General features: G+C 34.1%; 1 protein-coding gene across 2 annotated transcripts in view; it reads left to right on the top strand.

Moving 5' to 3' along the window:
* The window catches only part of LOC136977537 (WD repeat-containing protein 17-like), a 116217-nt gene that overhangs the window by 82820 nt on the left and 13055 nt on the right, over positions 1-20342 (top strand). For both annotated transcript variants that reach the window (XM_067273032.1, XM_067273031.1), the window contains exons 18-23: positions 2547-2762; positions 4909-5011; positions 5095-5231; positions 6515-6626; positions 9054-9198; positions 17633-17735. In XM_067273032.1, coding sequence (XP_067129133.1) covers positions 2547-2762; positions 4909-5011; positions 5095-5231; positions 6515-6626; positions 9054-9198; positions 17633-17735 — 816 coding nt within the window. The remainder of the gene's footprint in view (positions 1-2546; positions 2763-4908; positions 5012-5094; positions 5232-6514; positions 6627-9053; positions 9199-17632; positions 17736-20342) is intronic.

The raw sequence follows: 20342 nt of genomic DNA, 5'->3' as shown, positions 1-20342 counted from the left end.
AAATTGCAGCCCAGCATTGTGACAATGTTGCAATAAATAATTGCTTATATATTTATAATTATATATTTTTAATTTATTTAGTTTAAAACATATGCTCTCTACCTCAAATTAGTAGTCTTTCCCCTGTTATTAATAGAGTCATGCCAGTCACCTATCTATTGATAACTTCTTTCAGAGGAAAATTTTTGAATTGAAATAACATGACTTTCAGTTTGCATTGAAAGTTTGAATATAGTTAATAAGGGCTTTCTGCCTCTAATCTTACCATATCTGGTCTTGGCTTTCATATATCTAACTCTGTTCTCAAGATTAAGGAAAGACACATACAGATAGGCAGTGCCATAACTAGCCATTCCTGTGCCCTGTGCAAGAATTTGCATTTAGGCCTCTTAACTAATTAGGTTTGGGAAATTAATAAAACAAATACATGCATTTTGGGTTCCCCTTCCAAGTGGGCCCTGTGCAGGTGCACCAGGTGCACCTGCCTAGTTACAGCACTGCAGACAGACACAGACAGACAGATGACAGTGGGAATTTATAGGTCCACATTATTTTTAAAATTGTAGCCCAACAATGAAATGACAAATAAAAGAAAATATATATTTATCTGCAGAAAATATTTGAAAAATTATATTAAAATTAAATTGAAAAATTAATTGATGTATGTTTGAAGGTTTAAAACATTGTTTTATTCATCATTGATGAATAAAACAATGTAATGCTTTAATTTTTTAAATTTATTTATACATTCAAACAAAGAAATGTAATGTAAGAAGCGTAACATTTTTATATGACATTAAGTATAGATAAAATAAGCAATAGTTTTTTTATACATATAAATACTAACATCTTAATAAATATTTTCATTAGTAAGAAGCAATCACATTTGAAACTGACAAGTGTGTTGGGAAACATACCTGTCAGTTCTTTAGGAGGAAAACTGAAAAAGTTCAATGTGAAAGATAAAATAACACACTTTTCTCTAGACAGAGAGAAACACACCCAGAGATGGCTGTGACTGTAGAAGACACAAGTCCAGAAGTTTAGGAAAACAGATGGCAATTCTCTCCTTTTGGGTGAACACTAGGCTGGATGTTTTGAGGAATGAGAGGTGACTCAATGACTCTTCAGGGAAACATGTGTCTTGACAACTTGATGAATAAGTGATGACACTCTAAAATTGGTCAAAACTGGAGTATTTTCAGATGAGTTTATCCAATCAGATTTTTTATACTTCCTTGTAGTTGGTCTTATGGCCAACTACAAGAAAACATAAAAAAAGGGTAGGGTAAGGAGATGTGTCACTCCTTGGAAGTCAACTTGATTTCACCAGATGAAATGCAACATTTTCTCTTTGAAAGTTGTAACTTTAGGCTTAAAATTTTTAACAAAATCTTATAAATCAAAAATCTTTTTCTTTTCTTGATCTTCACATTTATTTACATTTTATAGAATTTTAAACAAAATAAATGATTAAAATTTTAAGTCTCAAGTTTTATATTATATTCCATACAGAAATTATAAACAATTTTCTTGTTTAACTGTTGTTGATCACATCTTTGTATTTTTGGTATAATTTTGTCAATGATATTATTGTAAATTAATATGTTTTTTCAAAATTTTTCAAACAGACAGTAGCATAATAATCATGTTGTAATCGTGCACCTTATTTTGTATATTGTAGTATATATTATTCTTAGTATTTATTCCATTTTCTTCCTCTTTGTTAGTTCTTTTGTTTATCTTTTCCTAGAAACTTCTGTCTTCCCTAACCCTTCCCTGTTCAAATGGTGGTGACCTAATTAAAAGACAAAGAAAAGGTAATATCCTGAGGGCTAAGTGTAGGACAAGAGGTCACTTTTCCACTGGGACGTTGGAGAGATAGGACATGTTTGTGAAGGCCTCCAGGTCGTTCTGGCATCGACTGGAGAACAAAGGAGATGACAAGCCTAAGCTGGCTTTCGAGAGAAAATTCAAAATATATTCCGATATAGAAACCTCAAGAAGCTTATTGAGAGAATCGGATAGACGTCCACAATCAACAACCTGAAAAGTTAATAATCTAGCAAGCGCCACCATCACCCCAAGATCACCGACACTTTGGGTACCCATTCTTTTCTATCATCATATGTCCAACTATCCTATTGCCTATCTTTCCTTCTCTTTTTTTTTTATTTGTATAAGTAGTTTTAGGTATTTAGTCGTAGTTCTTTATTTTTGTACCGCGGTGAATGTTCTTTTGTCGCGAGGTTGCTTGACGATTCTACCCGAATATCTGCAGGAATTATATGTAGAAAAGGTTAATAGAGAAAGAACGAGGAGTGTCGGAATTGTAAAAGAATCCTGTAAAGTAAATAAACACGGGTGACGAGAACATATATGTGTGTTATATTCTCTTGTTGAATCACTCACCACGTGCATATCTTACAATGTTATATAAATTAATATGAATATCTATCTATCTGTGATTAATATTGATATCTAAAAAATACCATAAAGTAATAATTTTATATTGTGAAATATTAATAATGCAATTTATGTAATAGGTGGGCTAAAAAATTATTGACAGAAGGAAATGGAGAAGCTATACCTGCTTTACTAGCAACTGGCAATGGCACAGATGCTTTAGAATTTTATCGATCTCAAGGAGAACTTCAGCAAGCTTATTGCATTGCCGCAGCTATTTCTGAAGGAGTTGTGATAAAAAAGGAAACAAATGACTCCAATTCCTATATTAATTCACCAGGAAATGATTACAATAAGTAAAAATAATTTTATTAGTTAGTTAATGTAATAATAAAATATAATCTATGATAATGTTAATATTATTTATAATTCATTAATCTAAAAAATAAGACTGTTAATGATAATATTGTATTGAATTTTGTATTCATGAAATCTTTGTTAAGGTTGGATGATTTCTAAAAATTTTTAAAATTACATTTAATTTATAGCAAAATAATCCAATGACATGACATATTACAACATCTTTATTTAGATTTAAAATAACAACATTTCTAAAATTCAGATGGATGTTAAAATTTGATATTAATTAATTAAAGTTGGAGACAATGTCCTTTGAAACAGTCATCTTTTATTCATTTTCATTTTCCAGAATACAATCCATGATCTGATCTTTCTTTTTAGCTTACTTGGTCACCAAAGTTTAAAAAGTATTCCCTTAAAACATGAAAATATCTCATTTAAAAATTAAAATCTTTTCTAAAATTGTCTTCAGTTTTAATTAATTAAAATCAACATTTATTATTATTATTATTGTAAGTATTCAATATCATACAGTGTAAATTCTAAAGCAATGAATAACTGAAATTTGTATTTGCAATTCTCAGAGAAAGTTATATTTCCTAAAATTTTAATTATTTAGTACAAACTTTTACAGTAAGTTCATAAAAGTTTATGTTAAATGAGTTAAAGTATTTGATGTTAAATCTATATAATATTTTAGTTTCATTAAATACTTTTTTAAATAGAATATACTACTACTACTACTACTACTACTACTACTACTACTACTACTACTACTATTAAGACATTCAAACATGCTATCAACCAGTGGCAGGGGGGTAGAAGTGATAGAAGCACTGTGTAGTGTCTAAAAAGTATCGAAAGTACTTCAGACAACAAGTTGGGTAAAAATGTATGCGTGAGGACTTCACATAGACAATGCCTTGACTTACAATTAACAAAGTTTTAATAATAGACAAATACATCAGAACTTACACTACTTACTACCAGATACAACTAACAACACTTGCAACAATTAATAGATCCTTTTTGAGGAGCCAATCGTGTGATCTAAACAAAAATTAATTTTACACTATGTTTTACAGATGAAGATCACTTGCTGAATCTCCCTAGTATGAGAACACATTTCTTTCTAGGGGTCCAAGAATCCACTCTCAACAGTCTCGGCCACATGGTTCACTGATGAGCTTAGAGAATGATATTAGTCTTATCCGGTTATACACCCCAAACACTCAGTCTAATGATAATGATAATTTATCATAATGTATAATTTACTACGATGTGATCTGATTGCTTCTCGAGTGGTTTGCTATCAGTCATCCAAGACAGGTCGCGTCCCTCTTTCTTCTTACTTCACTCCCCACTCCAAACAAGCCTCTGTATGTCTGATCCAAGTCCCAGTTAAAAATAAGAATGATTCATCCGCACATGGGATGCCAATTTATACATCCCACCATCATACTACGTCACACCCTTCATGTGGTCACATACAACCAATCGTTGCATGGCAGACGACGCCACCCAAAAAGGTGGTTCTACCAGAATGGAAATTATTAACATTTCTTCATTTACACAATTACAATTTCAGGCATGGACTAACGAAACATATTACACAAAGGATATAAACATATACAAAAGTCATATGAAAAAAAATGTATATAGTGACGCAGCACTACAACTGCTTCACCTGTGGTGCATCTTTACAATTTGTTAAAAATTAAATTATTTCATTACTCAATTTCAAATAAATTTCTTCTGAGGAATGTAGCCCCAGCCACCCCATTGTGGGCCTGGTCAAACCCATAATGGGACTGCCTAAAAAGGCCATCTTAGTGCCTACAGGGTGGAAAGAGTTACAAAAAGAAAAAAGTCCTTTACTGGTTATGTGCTTTCACTAGTTTTGAACCTATGCTTCACCATTGCTATTGAACATAAATTTAAAATAAAATAAAGTTAAAAATATAAAGTATCAATGACAAATAATATAAATCTAAATCTGTATGGTGTAAAATACATTATATTGTTACTTCTTAATAATTATTTAATTATATGATTAATAAATCATTTAATTAAAATACAATATTAAACTTTTGAGAATTTTATAAAATCTAAAACAATTCAACAATAATAATTGTTTAATAGAAATTATGTTAAAGAAGTTTTAGAAGAAATGTCTGAGCAATACTTCAATCAAGGTTCTCCGATATATTCTGCTTGTTGTCATCTTGCTGCCGATGATGTCAGGGTATCAAAATCATTTTTTTTTTAAATTTTTTTACTGTTTTGCTAAAAATATTGAAAAAATTTTATTTATTTTATGAATTTCAGTCAGCACTAACAACTTTGATACAAGGAAATGAATTAGAATTGGCTGTAAGTTTAGCAATTACATTCGAGGAGTATGGTGCAATGATGAAAACTGCAGTAACACATTTAGCATGGAGATGTGTTAAAAATAGAAACTGGTAAAAATTATATATAAAAATTTTAATAGTTAATATTTTGATCAAATTCATACTTCATAATACCAAATATCGATATGCTAAGTTTCTACTTTTTAATGGTATAAACATTATACTAATATAGACTAACTGTTTTTGGACATCTTATGACCATCTTCAGAGTTTACAAATGAAAAATAAACATGTAGAATTCCATATCAAATGCTAGAATAAAATGGAACATTGCTTTCAAATTTTAAAATTTGTAGCAAACACTCAAGCTTCAAAATGTTTGCTTTTCATTCACATAAATTTTCAGTTTTCCTGCTAGCAAGATGTCCTATCCTTCCAAATATTTTGAAATTAACTTAGTATTATTGAATTGCACATTGGTTCTAGGTCTCCATGCTGAGTGCTATTTCTTTTATTTAAATATATGTGTTTTGAGTGTGAGAAGCCAGAGGCAGAAAGGGGGTTTTTTTCTTGCCACTTATTTGGCATGGTTTGGCTAAAATCTGCTCACGTTGTCTTTGGGATGGCTAGGAGGGCTAAAATCAAGTGGGGAGGTCACGATGGGTAAGCCGATAGGTGCCGGGTACCGAATGAGACAGGCAGACAGGTTTACTCAACAAATAAACATTTAATATCTCTAAATCTAGATTATACATAAGATTTTCAAACAATAGTCCCGGATCTCACACAAGTGTAAACACATATGTAACACAAATTCTAACTATTTTTGTAATTTATATAATTTTATTAATTTAATTTTTATGAAGACAATTTACACATTCTTTTGTCTTTAGTCTGCAACAATACTAAAAAAAATATTAAGGATCAGTTTTCATTATTATTTTAAGTTTTGAAATGACAGATGTTCAAGAAAAAGAACAATTTCTACCTGGTTCTATCATAAAATATGAGCTAGGTATTTTTTCTGGCTTTTGTTGTTCACTGTACTGTTATTATCATTTATTTATTTTTCCCCTGTTTGTCATCTTGTTTTTCATTTTGAAAAAAATCATTTTAATGAAATCTTTATCTGTTCATACAAAATGTAAAATTGGAAATTGAGTCTTTGTTAATAATACCACTTAAAATAATTCACATTTTATTTAAAGAATTATAATAATTTTACTAAAAAATACATCAAAATTATTATTATGTGATTATATGATTTTGTATTATATCTAACATTGTTTAATAAATTAAAATTTAACAGTAAGAATATTGATAATATAATATACAATAATAACTTATTGAATAATCTTGGATTCCATGATATATATTCTTTTAAATATTTTTAGGGAATTAGCAATGGACTTATTGAATCTCTCTCCTGATACTGATCTTATCAAAGCACAAATTTGTATTTTCTGTGAATTGTCATTACCCGAACGTAATGAATTATACCAGAAGGTAAACAGCTTAGTAATAAGTAAATGTTTTCCAGGAATAATGTCTGTTTATATGTTTTTGAGGAAACTGAGAAAAATGTACAAGTGAAACTACTTTTGAATTGCTTTCAGAGTGAATATAATTATCACAAAAATATGGCACAGCACAAATTAACACTGTACGCTGAATTTGTATGTGTAATTCTTAACAAAGAAAGTTTCAATTTATTTATATGTACTGTATAATACATTTAAATAACAAAAGGAAATGTAAAAAACAATGTGAAATTCAGTCATGTATTTTTAAAATATGATCAAGTTTTGTTTGTTTCAATGGAATTGTCACATACTATATCAGTATGTGACAACGGTTGTCTCCGTCTGCTGAAACTCCAGTCATGTGAAAAAATGAAGTCATTCTAATGTAACCTTGTGATAGTCACGTGAGTGTACAATAGTCCACGAGAGGCAGTACACAAAAAATAACAACAATTATTTATTTTTTTTTTCATGTGATCAGCAATATACAGGATTCTTTCGGATTCCAACTCTTAATGTTATACAATATCCCAAACTGGGGTGAGGAATCAAGCGAATACAGAACAAAAAAACGTGCTCATGACAAATAAGAAAAGACGGACTTTTAATCTTACGACTAACTTACACTAAATTATAAACTAAAAAGGAAAGGAAGAATAGCAAGAAGTTTTAGTGTGATAGAGGAGGTTATAAAGAATATCCGGGTTCTCTATTTGGTATTGCCACTCTTCTGGTGGGGAACCACTCTAAATCGTTTCAGATCTTTGGATCTAAATCGCTGATCTTTTTTTGGATCTCTTTGAAGATTCTCCTTATACAAGGGACGTTGTCTCTCCCTCTTTATGTTAGTGGGGTCCTTTCTCTTTCTGTAGGCCACCTTTGTCTTCCTTTGTTCTTCTAGACGACGAGCAGGAGCATAACTTTTGCACATCTACCTTCACCGAGAGTCTGTCCCAAGTATGAACCTTCTTATTGTTCTAGTAGCCTAGCCTCAGGGACTTCATTTCCCATTGTTAACATGGTTCATGGAAAGGATTACTCCACCCACAGGAAGGAATGTTAATAGAAAATTCAAGAAAACATAAGTTTAGTTTTAAGTTTTCTTTCTTCTTCCTTTTGTTTTCTTAAATTTTCTATTAACATTCCTTCCTGTGGGAGTGGAGTAACCCTTTCCAAGAACCACGTTAACAATGGGAAATGTTGTGGCAATACACCATATTAATGTATATATTAGATATAAGTTTAGTTTTAAGTTTTCTTTCTTCTTCCTTTTATCTAATATATACATTAGTATGGCATATTGCCACAACCATTAGAATGACTTCATTTTCATTCACTCACATTGACAACAAATAATGAAAATGAATGAGAAACCAGAAAGTGATTTTATTCACGTAGTGAAATTTGTTCAAACTATAAAACATAGCACATTGAAAATTTTTGCTTTCTGAGCTGATGGACCAATTTACTAAACAGGAAAATTTGTTGGAAATGACATCACATGTTAGGTATTATTCACTTTTTGATTTTTTTTTAATAATTGCTTTAATACTTTATATTTTTCAGTACCCTACAGCACTAATGCATTACAGTAGAGCATCTGAATACTGATCAACCGAAGCATCGGTTAACCGAAAGCTTTCCAGTCTGCAAATTCAAATTTCCGCTAGAGGGGGGATGCTGCAGCACTCTCCCCCTCCCTGCCAACCTAAACTGTAGGCTTAGTTTAATGTACTACGCTATATAAGGCATGTATTTGTAAGATGTGTGATACAAAATATATACAGTTCAGTTTTTGTGTTTAATATATTTTTTTGTAAACGATCAATTATCCTAACAACCCCAGTCCCAAGTTGTTTCGGATAATCAATGCTCTACTGTATTCACTTTGAAATGGAAAAATTTAATATATGAATGCAAAATCATATAAATGAAAAACATACAATTGAAGTGTTTTATAATGGAGAAAGTACCATGCAAAAAATATTTAACATATAATTGCAAAAAAATGTACAATTGACAAAACATATAAACAGAGTTTGACAGTATTTTTCAGGAATTGAAAAATGCATTATAAGTTTGTAAGACTATTTTAATCTATCTGTTCTTGATAAGTATTTCTATTACTAATCTAGTTAATTTTTATATTTAATATTATAATTTTAAAATAATTTAAAACTTTATGTAATTTTCTAATAGGTTTATTTATAGACACATTATTTAATAAAAAATTTATTATTATTGTTTTCTCGTAAATGTATTCATAATAAAGTCTGATATTAAATTTCATTTAATGAAGTTGAGATATTTTATTAAAAAATCTAAAATAATTATTTGAAAGTGAAATTATTAACAATCTAGCATAAGTATAAATTATAAAATGAAACATTAATAATAATATACATTTCAGGCTAATTTGCCATTAATGGAAAGTTGTCTAAGCGAAGCTACTGTAGCCGAAAATAACAATGTTTCTATATTAGAAGTTGTGAAACTTTTTCTTTTATCAGAAAAGCCAGCAATGGGCCTTGAACTTGGTTTAAGTTTTATTAGAGGTAAAATAAAAAATTGCTATTTTAATAAGTAAGTTTTATTTGACTTATAAATATTTTTGAATTACTGTTTACTGTAATTATTAATTTATTCATCTTAATGTATTACACAGTATTGATGAATTAAATTTTAATGATAAATTTAACGATAATATTCTGAGAATTGGATTACTGAAATTTATGAAATAACTAAATACTTCAAATTTTGCCTGTTTTTCTTTTTTTTGCTTTTCATTCTTTCCTTGAGGGTATAAAGAAAGCTTTTTTCTATGCCCATTGGAATTTGGACAGATCACATTGGGTCCAAATGCCAGATGGTGATGGAGAGGACCCATATTTAGGCAAGATCACCCATAAAAAAATTCTCGGAAATGCTTGCCTAAATTTAATCCCAAGTCTCCAGAGCAATAAGCTGACCTTAACTGCCTTGGCATCTGACCATCACTATTTTCTAATTTGCAAGTGAAATCTTTTGTTTGTTGTATGATTTAATCATTAAACATTAATGTAGAAAAGCATAAAATTTGTAAACAGTTATTTGAAAATTAATAAATGAATTCATTAATATTTGAATTAATAACTAATTGAATTGGAAACTGTAATCAGAAAATTAAAATCATCTAAGGTCCTCAGACTTGATAACATAAGGAATGAAATGATAAAATACCTTTCTACAGAAATACTATTAGATATATTGGACATGTTTAATTCCTTTTGGTCTAGTTGCTCTTTTCCTTTATCTTGGAAACAAATTTCTTTAATGGTGATTTTATAAGAAGGGAAGTAGGCAGATGTCAACTAATTATAGACCAAGTGCTTTAATTAGTGTATTTATTAGGGCGACCGGAAAGTAATGTCATTTTTTTACATTAAAATCAAATAAATTTTTAACTTGTTTTCATTTTTAATCAATGATGTAATAACCTTTGTTATCAACAACCTTTTGCCCTCTAGTGTGCAAATTTTCAATGCTGGATTGATAAAAATCAATTGGTTTTTGAGCAAAATATCTGGAGATGGCATTTCGGATATCATCCAACCTTTCAAATTTTTTGTCACATTTCTATGTGACAAAAAATGTTGTAGCAGTCGGAATAAATGAAAATCCAATGGTGCAATGTCGGGTGAGTATGGTGGGTGAGGCAATACCTCCCACCCCAATTCATTAATTTTTTCCAGGGTTCGTCTTGCACAATCTTCCATTATCGTGTTGCAGAATAATGCCTTTTCTGTTGACGATCGCTGGACACTTTTCAATTAAAGATTAATTTACTCAATCCAATTGTTCACAGTAAAGGTCTGCATTCACAGTTTTTCCAGGTTTCAGCACTTCAAAATGAATTGCGTGTTTGGTGGAGTATTCACAGAATCAAAGGCAGTGGCTTGCTCCAAATGAATCACCACAAAGTACTGCTAAGCCAGGAAACCGAAAAAGGCACTTTTGTATTTTGGATTATCATAGAGGACCCATTTTTCATCTCCAGTGATCAAGCGATCAAAAAATGCTTCTGTATTGTGCCGTTGAAGCAATAAGTTGCATGTGGTGGATCGGTTAGGTTTGTTTTCATTGGACAGATTATGCAGGACCAAACACCTGCTCTGCATAGTTTACCAATCTGCTGCAAATGTTCTTGGATGGTCGAGCAAGGTTTGTTAAGAGTATTTGACAGTTCCATGATTTTCTGATATGGATTTGCTTCCACTTCTGCCTTTAACATGTCATTGTCTAAAGTTGTTGGTTTTCCTGATTGATACGAGTCAGAAAGATCAAAATTACCGGATCTGAGCTTTGTAAATGCCAAAGGTGATTTTATAACATCTAATGCACTTGGATAAACATCGCAAATGTTTTTGGTAGCAACTGTTGCATTACTACCGTTGTGAAACTCAAAAAGCATACAATGCCAGATATGTACCTCTTCTGGTATTTGGCTAGCCATTTCACCCAAAATTGCAAAAAAAAATTAAGATTTAATTATTTACATGTCACTTTAACCTTAAAATGTCTTTAGCATGGTTTTGAAGTACACAATGAGCTGATAAATGATAAACAAGTATTGACATGTACAGAAATGACATTACTTTCTGGTTTACCTAATAGAAAGGTTTTTTTCAACTATTATGGCAAATCATCTCTGGAATTGGATGAATAAGTTTAATATTGTTACATCTTTTCAAGGAGCTTTTATCAAAAATAGAGGCATCAAATACAATTTGTTTATTTTGATTGGTCTTACTCAAATATCACTTTCAAGGAAATGAGGGAAATTATATACTGCTTTTATTGATCTCAAGAAAACTTTCAATACAGTTGATCATGATTTGTTCTAGTATAAGCTTAGGAGTATTGGTCTTTCTGCATTTTTTGTTAATTTACTTAAGAGTCTTTTTTTCTAATACTAGATATTTTATAGAGGCTTTTTCATTTTGTACTGATTATGTTGAGTCCAATAGAGGGCTATTTCAAGGAGAACTGTTGAGTTGTATCCTTTTTTGTTTTGTTTTTGAATGATCTTCCTGACCATCTGAGAGGTCAAAGCTTTATGATAGCATTATCTTCTCATGTTGAAATTAACTCTCTCTTTTATGCTGCTGATGTCGTCCTCTTGGCTAATTCAGCTTCTGTGCTTAGGGAGAGACTCAAGCTTTGTCTTTTCTGAATTAATTGCCAATCGATTATCTTCACAATATCTCCAAGAATATGATTTTTTGTAGAGGTGGTAAACTTAAAAAATACAGTCAATTTCAGTTTAGAAAACCATAAATTGGAAATTGTGCCAAATTTTAAATATCAAGGTATCTATTTTTCTTCACAGGATACATTTTCCTATCGCTTAAATAAAGGTTAACTTGATGCAAGAGCTAAAATCTCCAATATCATCAAGTTATTTGTTAAAGTTAAAAGCATCTTCAATAATTATTTTAAATTATTTGATTCCTTGATTGGACCAAGTATTTTTTATGCTTTTCCAGTTTGGAGTGATCTCTTAGTGGAAAAATTTGAGACAATACAGTTGTTCTACTTTAAGCAGGTGTTCCATATTAATAGATCTGTCTCAAGACTTGCACTGAGAATGGAATTAGGAAGACTCCCCTTGCTATTAATTTATTGATAAATTTGTTTTGGTTTTGGAGGAAACTTATTGACCCACCAGACGATGATTATCAAAAATTGATACACTGGACAACAAAAAAAATAACGCACCATGAAGGACTTGTTGGATTTGAATAAAAATTGGTATGTTGCATCATCATAGCTAGATATAAAAATGATTAGCTTTTGGGATCAGGTTCTTGTGTTGTATCGCCACCAGAGGGTAGAAAAGTGCTTTCTCTGTCTGGTATAAAGGTGCATGCTGTGTGTAAAGGTCCGCTTTTAGCGTTGTAGGTCGAAAAGCTACGCGACTGAGATAATTAGCCCCACCTGGGGTTTGGAGCTATAAACGGCTGGGAACAACAAAGAGAGTAGCGTCTTCATTTATGGTACATGTCAATGTGTTTGCCACGTGTTGGTCGACTTGTAAAACGTAAACAAGGGACAGACGTGTTTGTAAGCTACGTCGTTCGGAGGAGGCCGGACGTTTTTGGAAGCTCCCAGGGGAAAAGAAGGACCCTATTGGTCGCAAGTGGTCGCCGTAGAATCCCCTAAAAGGTAAGGGTGTCGAGAGAAACGGGGAGAAGGGGCGAGAGACCGGAGCACGTGGTAGTCTCTGACACTAGGTAAGCCTTTGAGGTGTAGAGAGAGCGTTCTCCTCTTAGAAAGTCCTCTGAGAAGGGTTAGTGCAGAGACAGGACGGCCACGCGGTTGAGCCATCTCCGAAAAGAGACCTGAGTTCCCCGGAGTATAACAGCCCCCAGTAGACAAGCCGACGTGAGATACCACATCCTTGTTGCATAGTGTATGTAATGTTGTCGAACTTGTACATCCTGTAAATATTTGTTGTGTAAATAAACTGTAAATATTCACTTGCTGAGTGTAGAGGTGTAGCTTTCCTCGAACCATCTTACGGACATTCTTGAGTCATAAAACCCAACTCGAGACGGATCATCGTAAAGATCGTAACAGATTACGTAAGGATCTTCACTGGCGCAGTCTTCGACAGGATATTCTTGCAAATCTTCAGGAGATTCTCGCAAGACGACAGAAAAGTACTGAGCCCACATTTAAGATAGTTGAGAACTTTGGATACTTATGGAAGGAAGAGTAGCCGGAAATCAAGGCGGAACAGAACTCAACATTGGTAAGTTGTTCTTGATTATTTGTATTCAGAATGTTCTGAGGATCAGGGAGGTCGGGCTGATCTTGGGCAATCCCAGGAAATGGATACGGAGCCGGAAAGGGAAATTTTGGACTCCGAAGTCGAGGTTATGGATAATCAGAACAAAGTAGAAGGGCATGAGTCAGACGAGGTAGAGAAATTACGCCTACAAATTAGACTAGCTGAAATAGAAGTTAGGAAGAGTGAAATAGAGTTAGAAAGAGATCGTCTACGAAGTGGATCTAGGACTAGTAATAACTCTGAGCTGGGAGATAACTTGGATAGTCTAGCTAGAAAAATCAGATGGGCTTTACCTAAAATGCCAGACAAGGAGGCGGAAGTACCGTCGTGGTTTCGTGCCATAGAGGTAGTTTTACAGACGTATGATGTACCGGAAGAACTCCAGGGGCAGCTAGTTTTAACGGTGCTATCCGAGAAATGTAAGACAGTGTTGAATAGGCTAACGGCAGTCGAAATTAGGGACTACCAAACTTTAAAACAGTTCATACTAGACGAACTAAGACTGTCTGCTGCTGAATACCTCAAAGAGTTCAATTCCTCCGAAAAGGGAAGTAAAGAAACAGTGGCCCCAATTCGCGGCTAGGCTAGCCTCTATCGATACTATCTGAATAGTAGAGGCGTAGATTCATTTGGGCAACTAACAAAACTAGTCGTCTCGGATCATCTTAAGACTAAGCTAGATGCCAACACTAAGCGTTACGTTTTGTTGCAAGAAGGTAAGGGCTGGTTCCCACCGGAAGAGATAGCCAGGTACGCAGATAAGCATGCGGAGGCTGTAGGAAAGGGTGACTTTAGAGGCATATCTGAATCCGAAAGAGATAGAACAGTCACTGGGACTGGGGGTATGAGCGCGAACAACGGAGGATCAAAAATGAGATGTTATATCTGTGATCAAACGGGACATCTCAGAAGGGATTGTCCTCGGAGACATATCAAAGAGGAAGGACCGAAGTTTAAGGCAACGCGAGCGGTTAAAATAGACGAAACAGTAGAATTGGACGAGCAGCTAATAGCCAGGGTAAAGGTGAACAGAAAAACGATCAGCAGAAACGTGCCCGTTAGTATAAACGAAAATCTCCTGCTCACTTGTAAAGGTAATAAATTTTCTGCAATAGTGGACACGGGGGTGGATATGACGGTAATTAGGAAATCTGTAGTACCCGGTTACGTGTCGCGGGCAGCAAGAAAGGTTAAGTTAATCAGCGCATTTGGGCAGCAGGTATCAGCAACGTTAGCAACGATCCCTGTAAGGCTAGAAGGGAGGTCGAGTAAAAAAAAAAATGATTACACTCCAGCTTTGATAACTTGTGCATTAACTGACGAGCTTAGCTGCAGTACAGATGCATTACTTTCGGCAGCCGATTATTGCGTTTTAAGGAGAGCCGGGCGGACGAAAACGAATAGGTGACGGAAACCAGTCACGAATGTTACGGTTGCGGAATTAAACGGAGGAAATAGGACAAGCCCTACAATAAATAAAAAGGGCGATGTTAGAAATTATTGCAGGGTGGGTCATAGTCAGCAGGCATGCGTTCCCCTTCGGCTAGTTGACCGCACGCCTCATAGAGAGCAATTGGTCCCTAGGGCATTGATATCACGGGATAGTAAGGTAAAGGTCGCGCACAGAAGAGGGAAAAATCGCAATGATATCGACGTCCTATCCAGACTGGAGGTCAAGAGCAACCCGGAACCTCCAGATCGTACAGACAAGGCAGTTTAATTTCGGTATTAAATCCTTCGGATAGATGTAATCAGTATCTACCAGGCGATTCTGAATACAATGTGACGGGACAATTTGCCGAAAATTGTATTGACTGTGTAAATATTTTTTCTGTAAAATGTTAGATATTGTGTATTATTAGTATAGTTTATTATCTATAGTAACTTGATCCTCATAATAGAAAAGGAGGAAATGTAGCGTAACAAAACAATTTGTATGGTAAAAATTGTCGTATGTCGTGGTGGTATTGTTTAGGTCAAACTGGCTTTTGTGAAGCGCAGTTTGAACCTTGTCGGTGGGAGGTGTAAAGGTCCGCTTTTAGCGTTGTAGGTCGAAAAGCCACGCAACCGAGATAATTAGCCCCACCTGGGGTTTGGAGCTATAAACGGCTGGGAACAACAATGAGAGTAACGTCTTCATTTATGGTACATGTCAATGTGTTTGCTACGTGTTGGTTGACTTGTAAAACGTAAACAAGGGACGGACGCGTTTGTAAGCTACGTCGTTCGGAGGAGGGCGGATGTCTTTGGAAGCTCCCAGGGGAAAAGAAGGTCGCAAGTGGTCGCCGTAGAATCCCCTAAAAGGTAAGGGTGGCAAGAGAAACGGGGAGAAGGGGCGAGAGACCGGAGCACGTGGTAGTCTCTGACACTAGGTAAGCCTTTGAGGTGTAGAGAGAGCGTTCTCCTCTTAGAAAGTCCTCTGAGAAGGGTTAGTGCAGAGACAGGACGGCCACGCGGTTGAGCCATCTCCGAAAAGCGACCTGAGTTCCCCGGAGTATAACAGCCCTCAGTAGACAAGCCGACGTGAGATACCACATCCTTGTTGCATAGTGTATGTAATGTTGTCGAACTTGTACATCCTGTAAATATTTGTTGTGTAAATAAACTGTAAATATTCACTTGCTGAGTGTAGAAGTGTAGCTTTCCTCGAACCATCTTACGGACATTCTTGAGTCATAAAACCCAACTCGAGACGGATCATCGTAAAGATCGTAACGGATTACGTAAGGATCTTCACTCTGTGATGACTTGTGCATATGTCCTGCACTTGTGTTGATGGTTGTGACTTCGTTGAGTGACAGACATGCCTCTATGACACATTCGATGGCCTTACACTCAGTTAAGTGTGTTTGAGAGAGGTCGCATCATTGGATTGAGAGAAGGATAATGGTCATATTGCTGGATTGGCTGCCGTCTGAACCGTTCTGATGGAACTGTTAGGATGTGTTATGAGCAGTGGGTATGTAGGGGAACGCATGAACGGCAAACAGGCTCCGGACACTATCGACAGACCACCAGGCGGGAGGATCATCTCATTGTACGTCAAGCACAGATAGCGCTTACAGCTTTGTCGTCTACCATTCATGCAGCAGTGGCACCTGTGTTACAAAACCGTGTATCCAGCCGCACCATTTCCAGGTGCTTAGTAGAAGGCGGATTGGTCTCCTGACACCCAGTATGTGTTCTACCGTTAACAGCCACCCACCAACGCCTCCATCTGCAGTGGTGTCTTGCACGACAATCATGGACAGCTACCGACTGGCAGCATATTGTCTTCAGCGACAAATCCCGCTTTTGTTTGGGGGCTGACGATGGCTGTGTGAGGGTATGGTGGCCCGCTGGTCAAGGCATCAATCCAGCCTATGCTGTGGAGCGGCACACAGGCCCAACCCCTGGTGTTATGGTGTGGGGAGCCGTAACATATGACAGTAGGACACCTCTAGTTGTCATGCGTACTACCCTCACAGCCCAACGATATGTGCAATACATCCTCTGACCACATGTGTTGCCCCTCATGGCGGGACTTTCGACAGGCATATTCCAGCAGAATAATGCCCAGCCACACACTGCAGCGGTCTCCCAAGCATGCCTACATAACATTGCCACACTTCCTTGGCCTGCACAATCTCCAGATTTATCGTTAATCGAACATGTGTGGGACTACCTGGGACGCTAGCTGCGACAGCCACGGGATCTGACGTATCTTGAGTCCCAGTTGCATCATGCGTGGACAGATATGCCACAGAACATTATATGGAACCTTTATGCCTCCATGCCAAGGCTTATATCCACACTAGAGGCAGCCCAACAGGATATTAGTGCCTGCACTGTATTGAACATTACTGCACAATAAAGTATAGTTTTTGCTTTATGGTTGCAATCATATACCTGTCTAGCTATGACAATGTCACATACCAATTTTTATTCAAATCCAACAAGTCCTTCCTGGTGCATTATTTTTTTTGTCATTCAGTGTATATAAAAGACTTTCAAGCAATTAATGTCAATTCTTTTTTGAAGCCATGGCCTGTTATAGTTAAAGGATTATTAAATAATATCAGATTGTCCTCTAATTATTATATATATATATATTTTAATATTATAAAAACTTGCTTTACAGTATGTATTTGAAATTTATTAACTTTCTTTTTATGTAGAAAAGCTTTCAGTAGCACATTGGAAATTAAATGAAGTATGGGATATGTTGCAATTACTTGCAGCAACTAGAATGCATGTTCTTCATGATTCTATTAATGAAATGTAAGTTAGAATAAATATAATGGCATAAATTTTAAGTTTAAAATAATTTTTACAGTAATAAATACTATAGATGAATGATTACTTAATACAATATTCTGTTTAAATAAATGGTAAATAAGTTTAGTTACACTAATAAATTATTCACAACAACAAAAACTTTTCCAGAGATCACATCTTTATTATCATAGCACTTTCTCTTCCTACAAACCATCTTCAGGGACATTAAAAGTCAAAATAAAGAATTACATATTTTGTTAAAAATCACACCTTTAAGAAATCTTGTTATTTTCTGACAATAATCTGTTTAATATAGAATAAAATATTTAATATAATAATCATATATATCTTCTAGATATGCGAAGTGTTAACTTTTACTCAAAAGATGAGGTGTGTTCAGAAAATATCAATATATTTCCTTATAGCTATTCTTAAAGGTGTGAATATTTTTATTTGACTGTTAATGTTGTATGAACACGTAAGGGCTAAGATAATAGATATGGGCATCAGGAAAGCAGTTTTTGGGGTGAATAAGTGTGAGGTCACCAAACCGTGAGTATCGACAGGATGTCCGAGTGGTGGGGAACATTGGACACAGAGACAACTGTTTGTGACTGGAGAAACTTATCTGGTTTATTTTAACAAAAAAGTATCTTACAATAATAATACACTTTTAACACGTGGCGGAGGCCAAATCTTCTGGGTCCCTTTTTCCGGAGGACGAAAGTCCAAAGAGGAAAGTTCTCCAATGTTTTCACAGGAGTCAAACCCCAGGATGTAGTTAGGAAGTTCAAAGAGAATACTTAATCTGCAATGAGGATAATCCTTTAAAGGCAGGAGTAGCACAAGAGAGCAGCTCTCCATATCCGCAAAAATTGAATTTTTATAACTTTTTGTTTTGAGTCTCAGATCGAACATTCCAATAGGTCGAGTCCGACTCACCTCCGCTTTCCAATTGGTCCCCACTCTCATTACAAAATGTCATGAGACCAAAAACAGATGGTGGGATGAGTCAACACTGACTGACAATTCGATCCCCATTGAAGATGTTCGATCTTAGGACTTAATTCTTAGAAAAATGTACTTCTCAAATTAAGGCAAATGAATAATTTTCTTCAAACATATCCTTTTATGGACATGAAATTTTCTATTTTCCTCTTTCCTTTTTTTTTTTAGTCGTTTTTACAAAATACAATTATTATTATTTTTTTCCTTTTATACAAGAAGACAAAATTTAATTTTTCTGGTGTGTGATTCCTCAACTTCTGGAACCTCGTGTAAGTTTATATGGAAATTGTTTGTTAAACTAATAAAAGCTGCTTAAACTTTTTAAAATATTGTTTTAGAAGTCATTTTTAAGCAAAATTTACATTAAAACAATTATTTATAATAATAATAATGATGATGATATTTTTAATGACTAGTTGATAATGAAGACAGTTTTCTGTTTATTTTATCATGTTTTGTCTGATAAATATTGAATAATAAAATAATAAAAGGACAAGAACTGACACACACAAATTTAGTTTTTCACATTTCTATCTATGTCATCATTCAATTGTATTACTTAATGTTTTAATTTTTATTTATATTACATAAGTAAATAATTATAATAAATATATCTTTATGTTTATGAAAAATGAAGAATATTTCAAAATTAATTTAATATAATTTAACATTTTTATAATTAGTATTTATATAAATACTATTTTGTTACTGTATTATATGCATATACATACAGGTAGTAAGGTCCAAAAGTTTCTGGCCTAATTCCTTTAGACAATAGGTGGCTGATCAGTTTATCTGTTAGTAAATTCAAATGAAAATTTTATTGAAATCTCTTAATTCATTACTGAAGTATTGTAGACTTAACACACATAATTGGAGTAAATTTTCAAATTTTGTTTAAAGAGCACCGGGATGCTATTTATGGATAGTTTTTCATAATCCAGTGTAAAAGAATAGGCAAAACAATTCCAATTAGGAAGAGTTCAATGAGAAAAATTACTTCAGGAAAACTCATCTGAAGCAGTTACTGAAGAAAATGTCTTTCATAACTTCTTTCTCTCAGTATTGATAAGTAGGTAAAGACCAAAGATTTAACAGCCAGATGTTTGCATCAAAAATACAATCTACCACTAATCCTACAAAAATATTTTGGTACGAATAAGTTCAGTGTAAGATATGCACTGAAGCTTCTTTTTTCAGTTCAAAAGGAATAGAGTCAGATGTTACAGTTTTTCTCTCTTATGAAGGTCAAGAGAAAGATATTATTGAATCAATTGTTACTAGAGATGAAAGTGTGGTTCTTTATCCATTATCAAAAAGAAAATTGATAGAATGGCATTATCCTGATTCTGCATGACCCAAGAAAGCAAAAATGAAACACAATTTCAAAAGAAGATCAGGGCAACAAGTTCTTGGGATTCTGAAGGAATCCTTCGGACTGTTTTCAAAGAACACAATACCACTGTCACTGGAGAATGTTATGCTTCTTACGTGAATTAATTGAGGAATATCATTAAAGAAATCTGATATGGGAAGTTGTCTTACTGTTTGTTGTTACATGATAATACCTGATACACATATCAATTCTTGCAAAGGCTGTTA

This window comes from Centruroides vittatus, unplaced genomic scaffold (assembly GCF_030686945.1).
Source record: "Centruroides vittatus isolate TY-2023 unplaced genomic scaffold, ASM3068694v2 contig_460, whole genome shotgun sequence".
Classification (NCBI taxonomy): domain Eukaryota; kingdom Metazoa; phylum Arthropoda; class Arachnida; order Scorpiones; family Buthidae; genus Centruroides; species Centruroides vittatus.
This window is presented reverse-complemented; position numbering and strand designations above follow the sequence as displayed.